The sequence below is a fragment of the Ambystoma mexicanum genome, chromosome 9 (genome assembly GCF_040938575.1).
Source record: "Ambystoma mexicanum isolate Mex_15411 chromosome 9, UKY_AmexF1_1, whole genome shotgun sequence".
NCBI lineage: Eukaryota > Metazoa > Chordata > Amphibia > Caudata > Ambystomatidae > Ambystoma > Ambystoma mexicanum.
The window spans coordinates 286,221,539-286,241,108 of record NC_090931.1 but is presented as its reverse complement, the minus strand read 5'-3'; the positions used below and the strand labels follow the sequence as shown (position 1 = coordinate 286,241,108).

Genomic DNA, 19,570 nt, shown 5'->3' with positions numbered 1-19,570 from the left:
GTAACTACTCAGAGCCTGGACTAATGTATGTGCTTGATTGTTGTATTATTGTGTTTGTGTAACGATATGTAACTCTGCTGTGCACATGATTATGCGCTCAGCTACCTGAGGGTTTGGACGCGCTTTATAATGAACTAACTAACTAATGGGTGTAGTGCTTAAACAGTTCCTTTAGTATGTACTACACTAATTGTTGGTAACTACAAGATACAGTGGTGCTCGCTTATGTTTTGTGTGGACGGCACCCCATTGCCCATATCCTCTAGTTTTAAAACCTGATTGGTTAATGGGTACAGCTCTGCATTGAAAGGCTATGCAGGTTACCTCTTGCTACATTGAAACGCATGAGTTTTCCAGGCCAAGTATTTAAGGGCTAACCCCAAAACACAATATTGATACAGCCAAAATCAAAAGCAGTACAAAGCAAATGCAGAAACCCCTTGATGGAGAAGTGGGCATTTAGTGCTTAACCATGCATTTATGTTCTTAATTCTCAGACCATACTTGGGTTTTTCCTACAGGGTTTCCTAGCAACAACCCTATAAACAAATGGTTGAGCCCTGTTACGCCTCCCAAGTTCCAAATACTGTAGCAGTACCCTCTCGTGGTTAAGATCAGTTTTCTGGCTGTTGTGTAAAATTGCTGTAAATATCACATTGGATGCATGTTCTTGAAGAGATCTGCTAAGGAGTATATTACTTGGAATGTAAATTGTTTGACTAATTTGTGGTAGTACTGACCTTTCCTAGAGCTGTACTCGGCATGGAGTATTTATACAATCTTCTAAAAATCAAGCATGTTTGTATATTAGGTGGCAAGCTGTATAATGTTCAAGCTATTTGTACTCTGCTATTGCCGTTGCAAAAAAGGAGGGCGGAGCGGAACAAGAACATTTAAAAGTGCTATTCATTTAAAAGCCATCAAATGGTGCACAATTTCACTCATGTTAAGGAGCCACATTTTTCTTCTAATTCTAGGGCAGCTACCTGAACTACAGAATCCAAGTTATAGTCGAATCAAATATGAAGGTATTTATGAGCATTCATGACTTGTTACTAATTTGTCCTTTACATGTTTTGAGTAAAGGAAGCCAAGCTTTGAGTTAAAGGACTAATAGCTTTGCCTCAAATATTTGGAATTAACATTATTCATTTCTATTGGTGGGCCATATTAAATATTGACTTGGTATCACTGTGTAATGGGAAGTTGTGCACTTGGTCATTGTAGCGTTTGTAGCCATGGGGGTCTCTGCGTGTTTACTCCAGTAACATGTTAGAATGTGTTTTACAGTAGTGTATTTTATGTCTGAGGACGAATGTCTAGAATGCAGGATCTTGCAATGGTTTTTTGATTCCTGACCAAGAACTCCTTTATCCCTCTAACCAACCCACCCAAAACCCTCTATTATAGTATCATGCAAAGGTCTCTGTCCAAAAATGAAGGTCAGATAATTGCACATATATTTGCTCTTACTAGTGGGGTGGCCTCTAAAATGTGTAGTTAGTTTTGAGAATGATAGATCGTCTGGTGTAGCAACTAACTACTATCTGTAGAAAACACCAGGTTCAATTAGTTCTTGGATGTAGCTGTTAAGGGTGTTGGTGAGGAAAGTAAATTTTTTGTGTGACTACTAATGCTTATGTTTTTTCAAACACTAATCTTTAATAATCTGTGTATCACTGACCATAGAAAAGCATATACCCAAATTCTCCTGGTAATGAGATGCCTTCTCGTTTATATTCCTCCAATTCCTTCATTGAGAAGATTCTCCTAAAAGCCAGTAGATGGTGTATGCTTTCATTTTTTGTAAGGAGCCACGTTTTTCTTCTAATTTTAGGGAATCTACACGAACTTCAAAATCCAGGTTATTATCGAATCAAATATGAAGGTATTTATGTGCATCACAATTTACAATGTTATGGGGAACTACAAAGTATCCCTGAAAATGAGAAGATTGCTACAGAATTCCATAGCCCCATTACATTAACCATGTCCCCATAAATCCTCCTCCTTATGAGCTTGACTTATATGCATTGCTCTTGCCTTGAGATACTCAAAATAGAGACTTTATGATAAGGGATTTGTGGGGGGACCTTGGATGATAAATTAAACTCTTCTGTTAACACTATAGTACCCTTTTTATTTTAAATTGTGTGGGATTCGTATGTGTGCATTTGGTTTTGTTTACCAGCATTCAGTCAAGATGTAGACTCATGCCACTTCAGTGTATAATTTACATTGACGCACACTCTTTTCTTCTGAAAGTTTGAATACAATGGCTTATTTTTCTTGCAATTTATCCATTTGTCCCAGATTTGGCCAGCTAAGCATTGACAGTTTTGGTGCATTTCGATAGTCAAACTAGAAACGTTATTTTCTTTTGGTTTGTTAGTATGAAAGCGAAGGAGGAGTACAATTATTTTAAGATGTAGATATTGTGATTTGTGATCAGGATCAATCCTCCTTAAAACCTACCGAAGGAAAACCTTTTAACAAGACTGACCTGGACAATTTGGTTTTCATTTAGGGGATCATCCCCAAATTAATTGGCTCTGAGGTTGTGCCTCACCGCCAGGTGACCTTGAACAGTAATTGTTTATTTCTAATTTGTGTGAAAAGTAATGTTTGTTAAAAAATAAATCTGACACAATGCTAGGAACACGGGGCGACCCCCATCTTTTATTCATTTGATCTGGTTTAGTCCAGCAGGGCCTGAAACAGAAGCTTGTATTTTCTCAAACCACTTTTTCACTTCAGAGGCCTACCTTTTCACTCTGAAGAGGTTTGTGCAATTTTTTTTTTTCCACACTCAAAAGTTAAATCTGGTAACAACCAAAGATGGACCAAGCTCACTCTATAGATAGTGAGGCAGAGCAATCTGGGTTCACTCGGAGAATAGAAGGTTGTATTGAAAACAATTAGATCTGATGGATACCCCAAAAGAGTACACTGCATCATTATTCTGGTACTTGTTTTGTTACAGGAATTCACAAAGCATAATAGAAATTCAAATACAAAATTTAGGTTAGACACAGTACAAAGTATAGGTAGGGTATGTAAAACAGTAAAGTAACTTGGTGTACTCTTTCTCCCCCTCCCCTCCATCTGGAAGATTTATAACCAGTGGCGAACTCTTTACATTGTAGTGCTAAAGAGGGGGATAAAAGAATAAGGAATTCCTAGACAGCAGTAACGCATCAGTCGCATCCAGAAACCGCAATGGCACTACATGAAGCTCTACACTATCTTGGACAATGTTTACTAAATCCTAACACAGATAGCCTATAGTTAATTTGTGTATGCATAATTTAGCACCTAGTTGGAATGAAAGGATTAAAACAGCGCAAATTATTCCTAGGGTTCCACCAATCTTTAGTTCTACTTTGTCCAACACTATTTGACCTAATCTGATCCCAGTTAACACCTAGAATTAAATAGAAACGTGTAGTGTCTGGCCTGTGTCATGTGCACTGAAGCAGGCAGTGGAATGTAATGAGGTAGCCTGGAACCTAGTGGGGCTCCAAGGTTCCAGGACTGTCAGTTGGGATATACAGGATGGGAGATCTGAATAAGAGAAAATGCATTGTACATAGCTCCTACCTCCCTTCAGCCAACTAGCCCTGTAACGTAATAAAGTAACTTTCCTTTCATAACTAAGTCTCCTGTGTCATCTCTACTTACCTGATGCACCCAGATGCTTCACAAGATAACACAGATGAGCGCTACACAACACACCTCCCTCCCTTACCAATCACACACCACAACAAACCACCACCTCCACAACAAATTCCCTACCATAATGACAAGAAGAAACCAACCTACACTGTTCTGGAAACCCCTCGCAAAATTAGCAAAACTTCCTTTGTCTGTTCCTGCCACAAACAGAGCTTCCCCCCCCCCAGAACCAAACCTGCCCAGATCCAAGGAACTATAGCCTTACACCACCTTCCGCCCGCCCCCGCTGGGCCTCCAAGCTGCCACACTGGAGCGTAACCCAACCTCAAGAGGCCAAATACGTCATCACTTTGTCAAGCAACCCCACAATAGAAACAGAAAACATACACACCGCTTACTCACACAACCAAAAAGCGACGTGGCTAAAAGGGCACATACTACCAGACCAGGATGTAAAGTTATCCCAAACAAATCAATAAATAGAAACGCTAGCCACAGGTGGTGACTCTTACACCATTGTATTCTGTGGGCATACAGTGAATGCAGTGATTTACACATTGAATTGGCCAGTCTCAGATAAATGATAAAAATCCAGTCTTCAGTGAAAAACTCAGTCCTGTTACATAAGGTGGCGGTTTTCAGGTTGGCATTTGGTTTGTTACGTTGGAGGAGTTTTAATTTTGTACAATTTTCTGATTGGAAATTACTGGAAATTGTCCATTGGCAGAATTAGTTATAAGGGTAAAAGCAAGCTAGGAACTAGTTCTACCCCACTGATGCAGCTGATGGTGCAACCAGCCCACAGATGTTCCATTGGTAAACCCCCTCCCCCCACGCACCAAAGAGCTCCAGACAGCAGATCATGTTTGAGTCCAACGGAAGTAAATGGCACTAAAGCGGAGGAGAGTAGAGCTTGGAAAACCTTTGAGTGGATCAAACAAGTGGATTTGGGCCACAAGGCCTGTGAACAGTTACTCAAGACAATGGATGATGCAGAAAAGACCTTGGAACATCGCCAACATAGAGAAGGGCATGTATCTGGTTTAGGTCCGGCAAACAGTGGTTTGGGCACTTCATAACATTCATCACTGCTGGATTCAACAGTAGCAGAGGAGCAAACATCCTCAGCGCAGTCTGAGGTCCAGTCAACGGAGACAACTGGCACAGGCACAAGCAGGAGAAATGGCGGCACAACAGGCATGGCTGAGATGGCCCAAAACGGGCAACAAATAGAGCTGTTGAGCAGCAGAAAGCTACACACCAAACCTTGAGGACACCCTACCACTCAAAGGTGGACTAACTTGCTTCCAGATGACGCCTCCTGTGTTCGCCACCCTCCGCCCCCAACAAGGAAAAATGTCTAACAAGGACAAATTGTTCTTCCGTTGTGGGGCCTGCAAGAAGAGAAGTTTATTTATTTGTTATGCGCACCAGACCCGTAGGTTAAAGGGCGCAGCAGAATGAAAATGCAAGGCTTACATAGTTACAAACACAAGTTACAAAATGTGCATAAATACAGAATTTCACACATATATATACAGCAGTATCAATATATACAGAAGGGAAAACCCTTTACTTATGCAAGAGGAGCCAAGCAGTGTGCAACGGTGTACACCTACACAAATCACCTTTGTGTAGGTTGTGCCCTACTAGCAGACAGTCTTACAGGTCACAGCTAGGGGTCTGTAGCGATATGTTTTATAACATTTTTTCTGAAATGACAGTAGTGTTGGGCAGCTCTCAGGTCGTGAGGCAGTGAGTTCCAACATTTGGCAGCCTTTACAGGGAAGCTATTACCACCAATGGTTGTAAGTTTGTATTTGGGTATGGTCAGACAATTGGCATTGCCTGTTCTAGTAGGTCTATGAGTGATTCTTCTCTTGAGTTTGGCAATCCGATACGTGGGTGTCATGTTGTTGAGGGCTTTGTGTGTCAGAGATAACAACTTCAGCTGTATTTTATCTGTGGATAACCATTTATGGTGTCGTCTAAGGAGGGAAATGTGGGTTCCTTTGTTTATGCCTAAGGCTGCTCTTAAGGCATTATTTTGTAGGGTTTGGAGCTTGTGAATAGTTTTACTAGCACCACTGTAGAGAGCATTGCAGTAGTCGATTTTGGAAAGTATTAAAGCTCTAGCCAGGATCAAGCAGCTCTCGTCAGAGGAAGGGCTTTCCCGCTCGAAGAAGCTTACACGTGTAGGCTGTGGAGGAGGTCAGTTATTTGATCGGTTTATCAAAAGACAGTGTAGAATCTAGGTAAAAGCCGAGGGTTTTTACCTCTTTGGAGACTTTAATGGTATTCCCATCAATGTTGAAAGAGGAGAATTCCTGCCCTAGTTTTTTGATATTAGCTTGTGAACCCAGAATTATCAATTTAGTCTTCTCGTTCAAGCAAAGGCTGTGTGTGGCCATCCATGCTTGGATGATGAGATATACTTTGTTCACCAACCCCATGTCTTTACTGTGATCCCCAGAAAGCGGGAGGAGGATATGGGTGTCATCTGCGTAGTTAGTGTTGGTGACACCCATATTGTCCAGATCATCAAACAGAGGTTTGGTGAAGATGTTGTGGAGAGTTGGTGAGACGCAGGATCCTTGCAGGTCCCTGCAGAGAATGAGGGTAGGGTCAGCCGCTGCCGAGGGAGAGAAGACTCTCATTGTTCTCTCGCTAAGGAAGGACCTAATCCATTTAATAGCTTCCGGGGAGAAGTGGGCAGCAGAGACAAGGTGTTGAGAGGACATTGTGGTTGACCAGATCAAACACGGCTGAAAGATCAAGAAGGAGCAGAAGTACTGATTTCCCTTTGTCCCTCAGCTCGTCAATTTGGGTCTTTAAATCAATAAGGGCTGTTTCTGTTCCGTGTAGCGGGCGGAAGCCAGATTGTCTATTACCCAGGAGTTTAAACTGTTCAAGGTGTTTTTGGATTTCCATGTATGTGGCTTTATCTAGAATTTTGAGTACGAATGGGACCGTAGTGATGGGTCGGTAGTTGGTAGGGATAAGTGGGTCTAAGGTTTGTTTCTTGAGGAGCGGTAGCACCCAAGATTGTTTGAGGTTATCAGGGATGGTGCCTGTGTCAAGAGGCGTTGATCAGTTTGGTGATGAATGGTTATAGTTCTCTGGCAGCATCCATCTTTTATTAGTTGGCTGGGCAGGTGTCACCTTTGCAATTAGATGGCTTCAGTGACGGGATAATTTTTTTAACTTCCATGGTAGATATTTTGGAGAAACTGAACGTGTTATTATGGGCCTGTGGTGGGACATTTGTTACAGGACTATTCAATGGGTGCTGTAGGTTCAGCACTTCGAGAGGATTGGGTCCTCCGACGTATTCCATATCTATGACAGGGTAATGTCCACAGCTGTGCTGCTTCGGAAAATCGTCGACGTCTGTGTCCTGCGTCGATGCGCCGTCCCCGAGGACGACCTCCGACGGCCGACGTCACCCGATGTGATAAGTAGGACGCACGACGCCCGTAGCCTCAGTTCCGTTTTTTCCGCGAACGTGTTAGCTTCGTGTATCTCGGTACGCCTCGACTCTTTGGAGTTTGCTATATTCTTCTCGGTTTGTTGAATCTGTTCGGTTTTTGTGAAGACCTGTTCGTGGCGATGTCTACTTCGTCTTCAACCCCGCGTCCGGGCTTCAAGAAATGCGGGGACTGTGGGTCCAAGATGTCAGTCACGGACTCTCATGACGCCTGCCTCTGGTGCCTCGGGGAGGCCCACGATACGGACTGCGTCGACTGCCAGTCGCTCACGGCCAAGGCCTTGCGGGAACGCAAGAAGCAGCTGTCGATAGGTCGGGTGTCTAAGCCCCGGAAGTCGGGGTCTACGGGGCTTTCGACGGATGACTCGAGAGGCGACTCTCGCGTCATCGTCGGAAGTCCAGTGGGTCTCCTTCCAGGAGTCTGTCTCGCCACTCCTCCGCCTCTTCGAGGCATTCCAGGAAGCGCCGGCATCGGTCGCCTTCCCCATCCTCTTCCGAGGACTCCGCCCGTCGGCGGGTCACTTATCCCACCATGCAAGCGACACCGGAGGAATGGGCCTCCTTCGGGAAGCAGATGTTAGCAATTCTTAGCACCGGTCCGTCGCGCCTCCGAGTTGGATCGGTCGGCACCGATCTGGAGACACCGCTCGTACGCCTTCGGGCTCGGGTGGTCGGCACGGCTCGCGGGAAAGGTCCCGCTTGGTCAAGGGTAGCCGTTCTCGAAATGCCCGTTCTCGACGCGCTCGAGACCGCGTGATCCTGTGCCGTCTTCAAAGAAGACCTCGACGCCTGTGGCGCCAAGGTCGTCGATGATTTCTCTCGAGGCTCCGCCTCCGAGGGGGTCGTCGGCACCTAGGTCGTCGAGAGACGCGCTCGGAGATCCGGCTTAGAGGCCTGTGTCGAGGCCGTTGATGCTGGCGGCACTGCAGCTGACGTCGACGCCGTTTCTGTCGGCGCCGACTCGTTCAGCGCCCTCGACGCCTTTCGAGGTGGTGGTGTCGGAGGGGCCCCGTGTAACGGGGTTAGCCCTTAGAAAGGCTCTGGCTAAGGTCAGGCATAGCTTTGGTCCCCAGGTGTCTTCCTCTCACCACCTGGAGTAAATTTCAGAGGGTGATGAAGGCTCTGATGAAGTCTTGTTACGGTACCAGATGAGCTTCTCTCGGGCCATAGCCAGTTTGATGACATGAGGCTGTCGCTGCATGATGCCGGTGGACTGGACACCTCTACGGAGGTGGAGTTTTGTAGGCCGGAGCCTGGCACTCATGCCGATTCTTCATACCGGCGCCTTATGTCTCTGGTCACAGAGATCTTGGGATGGTCGGCTCCCCCAGGGGAGTTCGTTAAGGATGATCTCATGGACATCCTTGATCTTGGTCCCCCCACTGACCCGGTACTGCCGTTTCATATGGCTCTGCAGAGAAGGGTGGCAGCGGCTTGGACTGCTCCGGAGAGTCTCCCGGCAGTGGGCAAGTCTTTGTCGCGAAAATTCCGTCCATCCAGTAGCGACCCCTGCTACGTGTCCAGGCACCCCACTCCGGAGAGTTTGGTGGTGCAGGCGGCTATGGCTCCGGCAAAGCAGGCGTCGTATCCTACCATCCCTCCGGATAGGGACGACAAACGTTTTGATGGCTGGGTGAAGAAAGTGTTTTCTTCGGGGGGGTATGGCGCTTCAGGCGGCCAACTCCACACATGCCTTGTCTCATTTCACACGCACTCTGTGTAACTGTGTTGCATTAGTGGCTGAACATATTCCCGAAGGGGACGAACGGGATGGTTTCCTTGCTATGGTTCAGGATGGCAAGGATGCCATGTGTGAGGCCGTTCAGTCTGGTTTGGACATGACAGATTGTGTCAGCCGGTCCATGGCGGCGAGCACCGTAATACGCAGGTTTGCGTGGTTGCGGAAGTCTGGGTTCGCTCCTGATGTGCAGTCCCGGCTCCTCAACATGCCCTTTGACGAACATCTTTTTGGCAGCAAGGCTGAAGAGAGCCTTGAGAGGTTGCAGACCTCGAAAGCTGCAGCAATGTTGTTGGGCGCTGCAGTTGGACAACCTCCGCCTTTTCGTTCTAGGGGACAACAATGGAGGGGAGGTTCCTTTCGCTATTACTCATCCTTCAGTAAAGCGAGAGGAGCTATCAGTCAAAGAGGCCACCGTAAGAGTGCCAGTGGTGGAAAACGGGGTACTCGAGGTGCCAAGGCCGCTCGGGCAGTTGCCTCTTTGCCCTCAGGCAACGCTGCAGCCGCTACCACTCAGTCATGAGGCCAGGTCCCATGGTTCGCCGGTTGGGAGAAGGCTGGCGCAGCATCTTGTAGAGTGGCGAGCCATTACTTCAGATGTGTGGGTTCTGGAGATCATAACCCACGGCTACTGTCTTCCCTTTCGGCAGAGGCCTCACGACAATCCACCTGGGAACCTCTCTTTGAAGAGTCCGGATCCGCTCCTTGCGCAGGAAATTCAAGCCCTGCTGGAGAAATGCGCCATAGAACTGGTGCCTGTAGCGGAGAGTAACAAGGGATGGTATTCCCCTTATTTTTTGATTTCGAAGAAAGACGGGGGATTGAGACCCATCATGGACTTGCGCGGTTTGAACAAACTCCTCAGGAAGGAAAAGTTCAAGATGGTTACTCAAGTCCTCCAGGCCCTTCAACTTCAGGACTGGTTGGTGTCTCTCGACCTCAAGGACGCTTACTTCCATGTGCCGATCCATCCCAAGCACAAGAAGTACCCGAGGTTTACGGTTGGCGACTCGGACTTTCAGTTTAGGGTCCTGCCGTTCGGATTGACCTCCGCCACAAGGGTTTTCACCAAGCTCATGGTGTTGGTGGCAGCGCATCTCAGGAAAGGGGGGATTCATGTCTACCCCTACCTGGAAGATCGGTTGATCAGGGGGAGCTTCCCGAGCAATTCCTGGATCATCTGTCCGTCACCTGCCACTCCCTTCACAAGCTGGGCTTCTCCCTCAATTTAAAGAAGTCCCATTTGACACCAACGCAGCAGCTCCAGTACATCGGAGCAGTGCTTGACACATCCCTGGGGCTGTGTTTTCCTCCCCAGGTGAGGGCTCTTCACATTCAGCAGATGGTGCACAAGTTTCAACTTGCCCAGAATCTCCCAGCGTCTATGTTCGTGAGACTGCTCGGCTTCATGGCATCCTGCATTCTTCTAGTGACAGAGGCTCGTCTGCGGATGAGATCTTTGCAGTGGGCACTCAATCTCCAGTGGTCTGTCCTTCGGCAGGCTGTCGGACCCTGTTCAGGTGCCGCCCTCGGTCGCCCAGGACCTTCTGTGGTGGGCCGTCGAAGGCAGTCTGATGAAGGGGGCCCCATTTTTGGCTACCCTGGCCGGAGGTGACGATCGTGACGGACGCATCCCTCTCGGGATGGGGAGCTCATGCCAACGAGTTGAGTCAGCGATCATTGGACTCATATCAATCTGTTGGAGCTGAGGGCCGTCAGGCTTGCCCTGAAGGCTTTTCTGCCGACTGTGTGAGGAAAGAGTGTCCCGATTCTAACGGACAACGCGGTGGCCATGCACTACCTCAACAAAAAGGGGGAGGGGCAGGGTCACTTCCTCTGTGCAGGGAGGCGATGCAGCTCGAGTTCTGGGCCATCCAGCAGGAAGTTTCGATCTCGGCTGTTCATCTGGCCGGAGACGACAACGAGACGGATGCTCTGAGCAGGCAGAGCACGATCTCTCACGAGTGGGAGCTTGTTCAGGAGATTCTCCTGGAGATCTTCGCCCTTTGGGGGACCCCTCAAGTGGATCTCTTCTCCTCCAGTGGCAACCGGAAGTGCGAAAGGTTCTGCTCGCAGCAATTTCCTCCAAAAGGAGCCTTAGGAGACGCGTCAGTGGTGGAGTGGTCATTCCCACTGCTGTACGTGTTTCCTCCAGTCCCCATCATCCCGCAAGTACTGCGGAGGTTACGATGGTTCGGTTCCTGGATGATCCTCATTGCTCCGGCGTGGGCCCGGAGGACGTGATACCCGGACCTTCTCGACTTGTCCATCTGCCCTCCAAGTCGTCTTCCCTACCGAGACGATCTGCTCTCACGGGAGGGGGGTCAGGTTCTCCATTCAGAGGTCAGATCCCTCAACCTTCACGCTTGGCTTCTGAAAGGTTGAGGTATAAGGATTGGGACCTCCCTGAAGACGTGATGGAGGTGTTGTTCTCGGCCAGGCGGCCGGCAACAAAGTCTGCCGTTGGAGAACGTTCTGCGACTGGTGCAGAGTTAAGAATGTTAATCCTTTTGAGTGTGACATTCCCATGGTTCTGTCTTTTTTTGCTTTCCTTGGCCCACAGGGGCTTGCAAGTGGGGACCATTAAAGGTTACCTGGCGGTGCTGCCCATCTTTAAGCGCTCGTCTGAAGAATGTTCCTATTTTAAGATTCCTTTAATTTCTCAGTTTTTGAAAGGGCTCACTAATGTCTTTCCTCCGTCACCTTTTCTGGTGCCCGGTTGGGATTTGAACCTTGTTCTTAAGTTTGTTATGGGTGCTCCGTTTGAGCCTTTACATTCTTGCCCCTTGAGGCTGTTAACTCTGAAAACTGTGTTTTTGGTTGCGGTTACTTCCGCTCGCAGTGAGCGAGTTACAGGCATTTTCAGTTAAGCCACCCTTCACTGTGTTTCATAAAGACAGGGTTGTCCTTAGAGTTCGTCCTTCCTTTCTTCCGAAGGTGGTTTCGGAATTTCATTTGAGCCAGAAGGTTGTTCTTCCGGCGTTCTATCCTCCTCCACATCCTGGTGAGGAAGAGGAGAGTCTCCATAGGCTTGATCCTAGGAGAGTGTTGAGCTTTTATATTTCACGCATGTCCCGGGTCAGAGTGGACGATCAACTTTTCATTGACGCTGGAAAGCGTTTGGGACAAGCTGTGACGAAACAGACTTTGTCTCGTTGGATTATTTTAGCTATCTCCGAGTGTTACCGCTTGGCGGGTAAGGACCCTCCGGCTGGCTTGCGGGCCCATTCTACCAGGGGAGTGGCTGCGTCTACTGCCGTGCAGAGGGGTGTTCCTATTCGTCACATCTGTGATGCAGCCACCTGGGCTTCAGTGCATATTTTTGTATGTCACTACTCCCTCGATTCCATCAGAGGGCAGGATCTGGCCTTATTCTGCAATTTGATTGGGCATGCTAAATTTGTGTTCCAAATTCTTTTCCCACCTCCTTTCTTGGTACTGCTTTGGGAGTCTTTCATAGATATGGAATACGTTGGAGGACCCAATCCCCTCGAAGAACAAGTTACTTTCTTACCTGGTAACGTTCTTTCGATGGGATGGTCCGACGACATATTCCATATCGTTCCCTCCCTACCTTCCCCGCCGCATAATTTCTTTTGCGATTGCAGCTTGCGTTCCGCAAGGCCTTGTGTGTCTGACTGGCAGAAAACTGGCGGCACACGTTCTGGGGGAAAAAACTACAACTGAGGCTACGGGCGTTGTGCGTCCTACTTATCACATCGGGTGACGTCGGCCGTCGGAGGTCCTCGGGGACGGCGCATCGACGTCATAGACGCAGGACGCAGACGCCGAAGATTTTCCGAAGCAGCACAGCTGTGGAGATTACCTGTCATAGATATGGAATACGTCGTCGGACCATCCCATCGAAAGAACGTTACCAGCTAAGAAAGTAACTTTTTTTTTTTTGTTGAATTTTATTTTGCAGGGTGACAATTTTAGTGGCTAGTGCTTGTTGGATGTCTGAACACCAAGATTTGTCCTTGGTACAAATGTCAGGTTCTGCTATTGGGGACTCGAGCTCTTTGAGTATGGAGAACAGTTCTTTCATATTGGAATTAGAATTGGCAATACGCTCATCGTACGATTTACGTTTGGCCTGGCAGACTTCCTGCTTATAGAGTGAGGACAGTGAAGATAGTTTGGTCTTATTCTCGCTAGAAGGGCAGAGTCTCCATTTGGTTTTGCTTTTTCTTTTTAGTGTGCGAAGGTCTTTAAGTTGAGGCGTAAACCATTTATTTATCTGGGCCATAGGTTTACTAGGCCTGAGTTTGAGGGGGGCAATTCTGTCCATGGTGGAGAGCATGATATTGTTGAATTCTTGTACTAGGGTACTAGGGTCAAGATTTTCTGGCAGAGTCGAGGGTGGGAAGGATAGCAGGGATAATTTTCTGTTACTTTTTTTTATTTCTAGTTTGACAGGGTGGTGCTGCTGGGGCACCTGTGGGGTAAATCTTGTAGTTGATAGGTCGAAGGACACCAGTGAGTGGTCTGTCCAGGAAAGTGGTAGGATGGAGGAGATGGTGGCTGTGCAATTGCAATCCGCTATCCAATACAGTATTCTTCCTTTTTGATGGGTAGGTTTAATAACTTTTTGGGAAAGACCTAGTGCCTTAATTGTTGTGGCTATGTCTGTGGCATGTTTATCGGTTTGGTCCATAAAGCCAAGGTTGAGGTCCCCTAATAGGAGTGTTTGCGAGGAAGGTTTGAGGCTGTTGGTGAGTAGATTGTGCAGGTCCTCCTCAAAGGTCCCAAGTGGACCAGGCAGCCTATATATTAGGTGAATGGTCAAAGTTTTAGAATTATTTATTTGGAATTTGACAGAGGGCTTCACACGATTGTGACAGATGGGCAGGGGCTAGTCATAGGCATAACGATGTTCTAGAGATGATGGCAATGCCACCTCCTCGAGTACTCTCATGGTCTTGTCTGGCTATGGTATAGCCATCGGGAATCGCTAGCATGAGAGCAGGTCCTGCTGCACTATGGAGCCATGTTTCCGTAATGGCTAGAAAGTCAATCTTAACCTCTGAAATTAGGTCGGCAATGTCGGTGGCATGTGCGACAAGCGATCTTGCATTAAGAAGGGCCGCTTTAAGGGGGGGGTGTCACGGTAGTTGCCTTGACTGGGTTAGAATTGTCAGCGTTATTGGCATGCGACTTACACTTGTGGTGGGGGTTCTAGGTATTTATATCCCGTGTAGATAGTAGCGGAGACCATTTAATGTTAAGGTTGGTTTTGAGGTTAGTATTTGGAAGTGATCTTCTTAGTGGGTCGTATATTTTAGGGAGTCTAGCACAGAGGCGTACATTTCTTAGTGTCACAAGGTAATGAGGCATAGGGTGCTGTGGTGCAAGCCCTATTATGTGGATGTTGGCTCAGTGTGTCAAGGTTTGTTGGTATAGGTAGGCTAAAATTGGAACGTGGTGCTAGTAGGTAACTGATAGGCATCAAGGTGCATAACAGTAATACTAAGGTTAGCATTTTCCTGTGGCGCTATCAGAGAGAGTGATGGCTAAAGCCAGGGGCACTGGGATAGAAATGTAATTTTTAGCTGGACACTCGCCGAAGGGTAGATTTGGCTTGGCTAGAATATAATACAGTAGACAGAGAAGTAACATCCTGGCCAAGGATTTTCAGCAGCAAAAAGATGACATTACTATTGGAGTGGAGGAGTGGGAGGCACAGAGGCACTCCCAGCAGGCCGTCTTGCAGCAAGTTTCTTCATCGTTCAACAATGTCTTCCTGGGATAACCTATGCACTAGCAGCTCTCCTAAGCCAGCCCACTGAAGGATGGGCACACAAGTTTGGGCTGCCCCTGAAAACCGCTAAACAGTGATCCATCCACGCAGGTTATGATTTGCATGACCAGGGGCTGTAAACCTGTTCAAACTACTAGAGGACGGAGGGCTGGGCTCAGAATGAGCCAACTTCAGCGCAAATTTAATTTTAAGCATGCCTCGTGGGCCTCATTAAGGAGGGCCCCAAAACAAAATGGCCAGGCTAGGATTTGGCATTGGTACCCAAATGGCTACCAAGTACACCCATTTTACCTACCAATGCAGTGAAAATGGTTCAAACTGTTTGAAGCCAAAACTAAATTTAGCTGCCACCGTACTATACCACAGTACAATTTAAGGGTGACAGTCACTGCTTTAAAAAGTACCCATGCACTGGTAGCCATATGGGTTACTGTGGCAACTCATCAGGGAAATCTGCAAATCTGTTGTAGGCTCTTACAAAATTTGCACATGTGATGTAAACATTTCAGAGAAAGAATGGCACTGCTGTGCCGGAGCGGACTGGGAAAAATGGGCCTGAGCGCTACAAAGTGTCCCACGTTCACTAATTACACTTTGGACTTTGCATGAAAAACAGTAGGAGCTGGTTGAGCACAATTAAGAAAATATTCAGCAGGTTCTTTGAGCTGTTCGGTATTTCAAACTGGCTCGCAAAAGCAGCCCCCAAAACTAGCTCACACTGGCCCATTGGATCATCTGTTCAAGTGTTCCCCTATACACCTCTCCAAATCTGTCATTGCTTACACTAGATGCTATGTGATCATGAAGTCGGGGTGCACAATATTCACTCGCCCATGGCCACACCCGAAGAAAAGGTTCAGACACACCGATCACTCCATACAATTTTCACTGGCACAGCTGGATCCGCACAGCACCACCACAACGAGACGACTCGCAAGGAACCAGCAACAACCCCACCCACAGGGATACAGCTCAAACAGAACCAGAAGTACCGGAATCAGGATGCAAACCCCACTAATCCCAAACCTCAATTTTCTGCATACTCAAACCACACAAACTCCCACAACCATTTCTATCCCATCAATCCGCAAGCACTTCCCCAGAACACATCAACAGCACCTACAGCACATGAGGTCTTGCCCAAACCGATACTTGCACCAAACCCCAGCACCCGGTGTATGCCGAGCTGAAGCTGCCAACAGCACACCACCTCTCCTACTCCCCTCCTCCCGACTAACCCTACCTGCCCTCCTTCCTATTTACAGATCCGCCAGAGCACCTGGTGACTAATTCTGTTGGTGACGGTGCGCTATATAAGTACCTTTAACATAACATGACGAGTAAGAAATGGTGTGTATTCATAGAATTGAGGTTGCAAATGACTTTTTATATGGCTGGCTAGTAACTTGCAGGGGGTCAGACCAAGCCTGATTTGCATAGTCTGTCCCCTTTTGCAATGGCTTGACAGGTGAAGAACAATGGTCTGGAGGGTTGCCCAGAACAATGCCAGAGGTTAACATTTATTCTAAACCTTCCAGCCATTGCTTCTTTTGTTTTGCTATTGGCTAGTAACTTGCAACTTGCGGTTTTTGCATCCTGAAAGTTCTTGTATGTAGTAATTGTAAAAAAGATAAAGCTCAGGGCGCTTGCAGGAATGCTATTTCTGATGTTGGTTAATCTGCTTAGAATCACATGCTGTGCATAGTCCGACATCCAGTGGTCACTGCAGAGTATTGCATTTTGTTTTTCGTAGTCGAAAAGGGGACGTCGACAAGGCGTGTCTTAACACTATCCCTATAGTGATGTGCAGTATACCCACAATCCCTCACACGTCGAGGTCCCTCAGATTGTTTTTTTCCGCCCAGATATTGGTCGCCTTAACGCGGAGCTCGTTCGAGAGAAATTGCAAAACATTTATTTGACCCTTTGGTCGTTATTTCTTATACATTACATCAGATCCCTCCTTCGACGGCGAAGCTGTTTCACCGCTGATTAAGAACTTCGACGGCGGTGACTTAGATGGAGGTGATCCTTCGGCACTGCCTTACGCGTGGCCCGGCCTCGCCGGCCTAAGACAGTAGGGAGAGTGGGGGTCGTGGGACATTTCTCTTTCTTCTAAGAATGCTTTTCTCTTTCACCCCTCCTCCCCCCCTTTCCTTCGGGGTCGTTATCACTTTTAATCGTATCCTCAGCTATGGAGAGATCTTCCTTTTTAGATTTTGCCCGCGCTGTAAGGGCAAATTCACATGGAAGGATAAGCACAAGTGGTGTAACCGTTGCTTAGCCCTCGACCACAACGAAGACCGCTGTGCGGCCTGTAAACTTCTTTGCCCTAAGACTTTAAAGGACCGCAGGGTCAAAAGGTGGGCAGCCTACGCTATGTCTAGAGCCGATTCCTCACCCGCCGCCGAGTGTGACGAGGACAGTGATAACCCAACCTCAGTTTCGGAGGTTGTAGACCTCTCTAGGGAGCGTACCTGCTCCTCAGCGTCTGTCCCCGGCCCCGACAAGTTCGGCTCACTCCCTACTTATGGGGATGAACACCCCGGCGACACTGACGAACACAACATAAACACACAACCCATAGCATTTCTTTGTCGAAGACAAAGAAAGCCCTAGCGCCAACAGAGACGCTGGGCCTACCGGCGTCCTCCACCGACCGAAAGGGTCGCAAGCCCTCCCCGCCACCGCAGACGCGACTAGCGGCTGGGCTACCTGCAGACAAGGGCGCTACCACCAAAACACCAGGCGACGCACCTCGTAAGAGTGCGACTGTCGCCGAAAGAGACTCTGCACCGCCCAACACAACGCCAGACGAACCCTCGACAGAGAAATTAATCGTTGAGAGCTTGGCTTGTATAGTTACCACTGACGGCCCGAGACGGATGGCGAGTGATGCGGGCAGAGGAACTTCCTTTTTCGCCTCCAGACCGTTCTGGGTTACCACATTGGACTTTTGAGAGATTCCAATCATGTATGGACAAGCTGGATAGATTTATGTCCACTCCTGAACATAAAACACCCAAGAGGCCAAGAGAGGTACTTCATGAGGACCCCAGGGCCAAATATCCTAGACTATTTAACCCCCTTCAAGAGGAGGCTAATACTTATGACCTCACTGAAGAAGGCTCACTTCCAAGAGGAGGTGGAGGAGGAGTAGGAGGAGGAGTTCTTAAATAGTGAAGACCAACAGAACCTCGAAGGTTTTGAGGAAAACCCTGACACAGGTGGGGGGGGGATGGGGCTTTTGAAGAAGACCCGGATGAAGGTGGCTCACAGCCTTGGCAGTCCCCAACAGCGTCTACAGACCCTGAGATCCTGAACATTTCCTCTCCTCAAACCACACCGGTCAGGAACCCATCGCCTATAGAGGACCAACCCACTTTCAACGCGCTACTACGGAAGGCAGCAGCGCACTTTGAAATTGAGACTGGGAAGATTACTCCCGATATTGATTTTGTAGAAAAAATCATTCAGGGAAAAACCTCCCACTGGCCAGACCCTTCCCCTCCTCCGCCTCAGTTAAGAGACAAATCATCCCATCGCTGTCTACACCTGTGTTGGTTAGAGGGGTCAACCCAAGAATTGAAAAACTGTTTACTTCCTCTCCATCGGACTCATTATACATTAAGGGTCACTCAATACCAGATTCCTTGGTAGTAACTACCACAAGGTAAAGGGCAGGGGTTCCGCTATCAACTAGCGAAGCATCCCCGGACAAGGAAGGAAAGAAACTCTACGCCCTGGGTAAGAAAATTACAGCCTCTGCAGTTTTTTCCACCAGAATTGCCAATAACAATTCCCTACTGGCAAGTTAGGCTGATGCCCAATGGGGGAAGTTGCGCCAAGACCTCTAGGAAGTCCGAGCCCTTACGAACTTGCTTGTTAACCACTGTAACGGAAGGAACTCTGGTTAACCAGAGCATCATTAAAAACACACTTGATGCTGCAGAAACGGCTGGCCGTTGTTTACTCCAAGGGATACTTCTGAAGCGTCATGTCTGGCTCTGGAACTCCGGTTTTAAACCAGAGACCCAGGCCTCACTCATAAACCAATCAAGGATTCTAACCTCTTTGGGAAAGCAGTGGACGACGCACTGGAGACTGCTAAGGAGGATTTCGACTTTAGACCAGATCTCAAGGCTTCCCAATAAGCGAGGAGTCGGCAACAAACGCTTTTTTCGAGGCCAGCGTCAACAACAGCAGTACACTGCAGGCAACTGGTCCTCTACTCGGGGAACCAGTGGCCAATACACTCGGAGGACAACGCCGTGGCAAGGGTAGAGGTCGGGGTCCCACTCCCAGAGGTTCCCTGGTTGCCAACACCAAATGACCCGAAGGTTCAGGTCCCCTCCCATGCATCGCCGGTCGGGGGCCGGTTAACCTCTTTCCTACCAGCATTGGAAGGAATAACATCAGACCGCTGGGTATTAACTATAGCCCGCAGTTACTGCATAGAATTCAGTCGGTGCCCCACGTACAGACCCCAAAGGGGACGACGCCTATCGCCAGAACACCTCGCCATCCTTCTTCAAGAAGTGGAACTGCTACTACTAAAAGGAGCAATAGAGGTCGTGCCTCTATCACAGGTAACGGAAGGTATTTATTCAGTGTACTTCCTTGTACCCAGAAAAGGACTTAACCATGTGCCCTGTATTAGATCTGCGCCCAGCGAACAAATTGGTCAAACCTCAAAAATTTCGCATGGTGACCTTACAGGAAGTAATCCCCCTGCTTTCACAGGGAGATTACATGACAACACTGGACATGAAAGATGCCTACTTTCATATTTTAATGTTGCCAGCGCACAGAAAATACCTCAGACTCATGATAGAGGGCAAACACTACCAGTTCAGAGTGCTACCCTTCGGCATAGCGTCAGCGCCGAGAGTATTCACGAAAGTACTGG

The 19,570-nt window shown here is 47.9% G+C and overlaps 1 protein-coding gene across 8 annotated transcripts in view; it reads left to right on the top strand.

The window, feature by feature from the left end:
* The window catches only part of VEZF1 (vascular endothelial zinc finger 1), a 305,904-nt gene that overhangs the window by 199,589 nt on the left and 86,745 nt on the right, over window positions 1-19,570 (top strand). For 4 of the 8 annotated variants that reach the window (XM_069614656.1, XM_069614654.1, XM_069614653.1 and 1 more), the window contains 2 exons: window positions 978-1,028; window positions 1,838-1,888. In XM_069614656.1, coding sequence (XP_069470757.1) covers window positions 978-1,028; window positions 1,838-1,888 — 102 coding nt within the window. The remainder of the gene's footprint in view (window positions 1-977; window positions 1,029-1,837; window positions 1,889-19,570) is intronic. The other 4 variants (XM_069614659.1, XM_069614657.1, XM_069614658.1 and 1 more) reach the window with 2 other exon arrangements.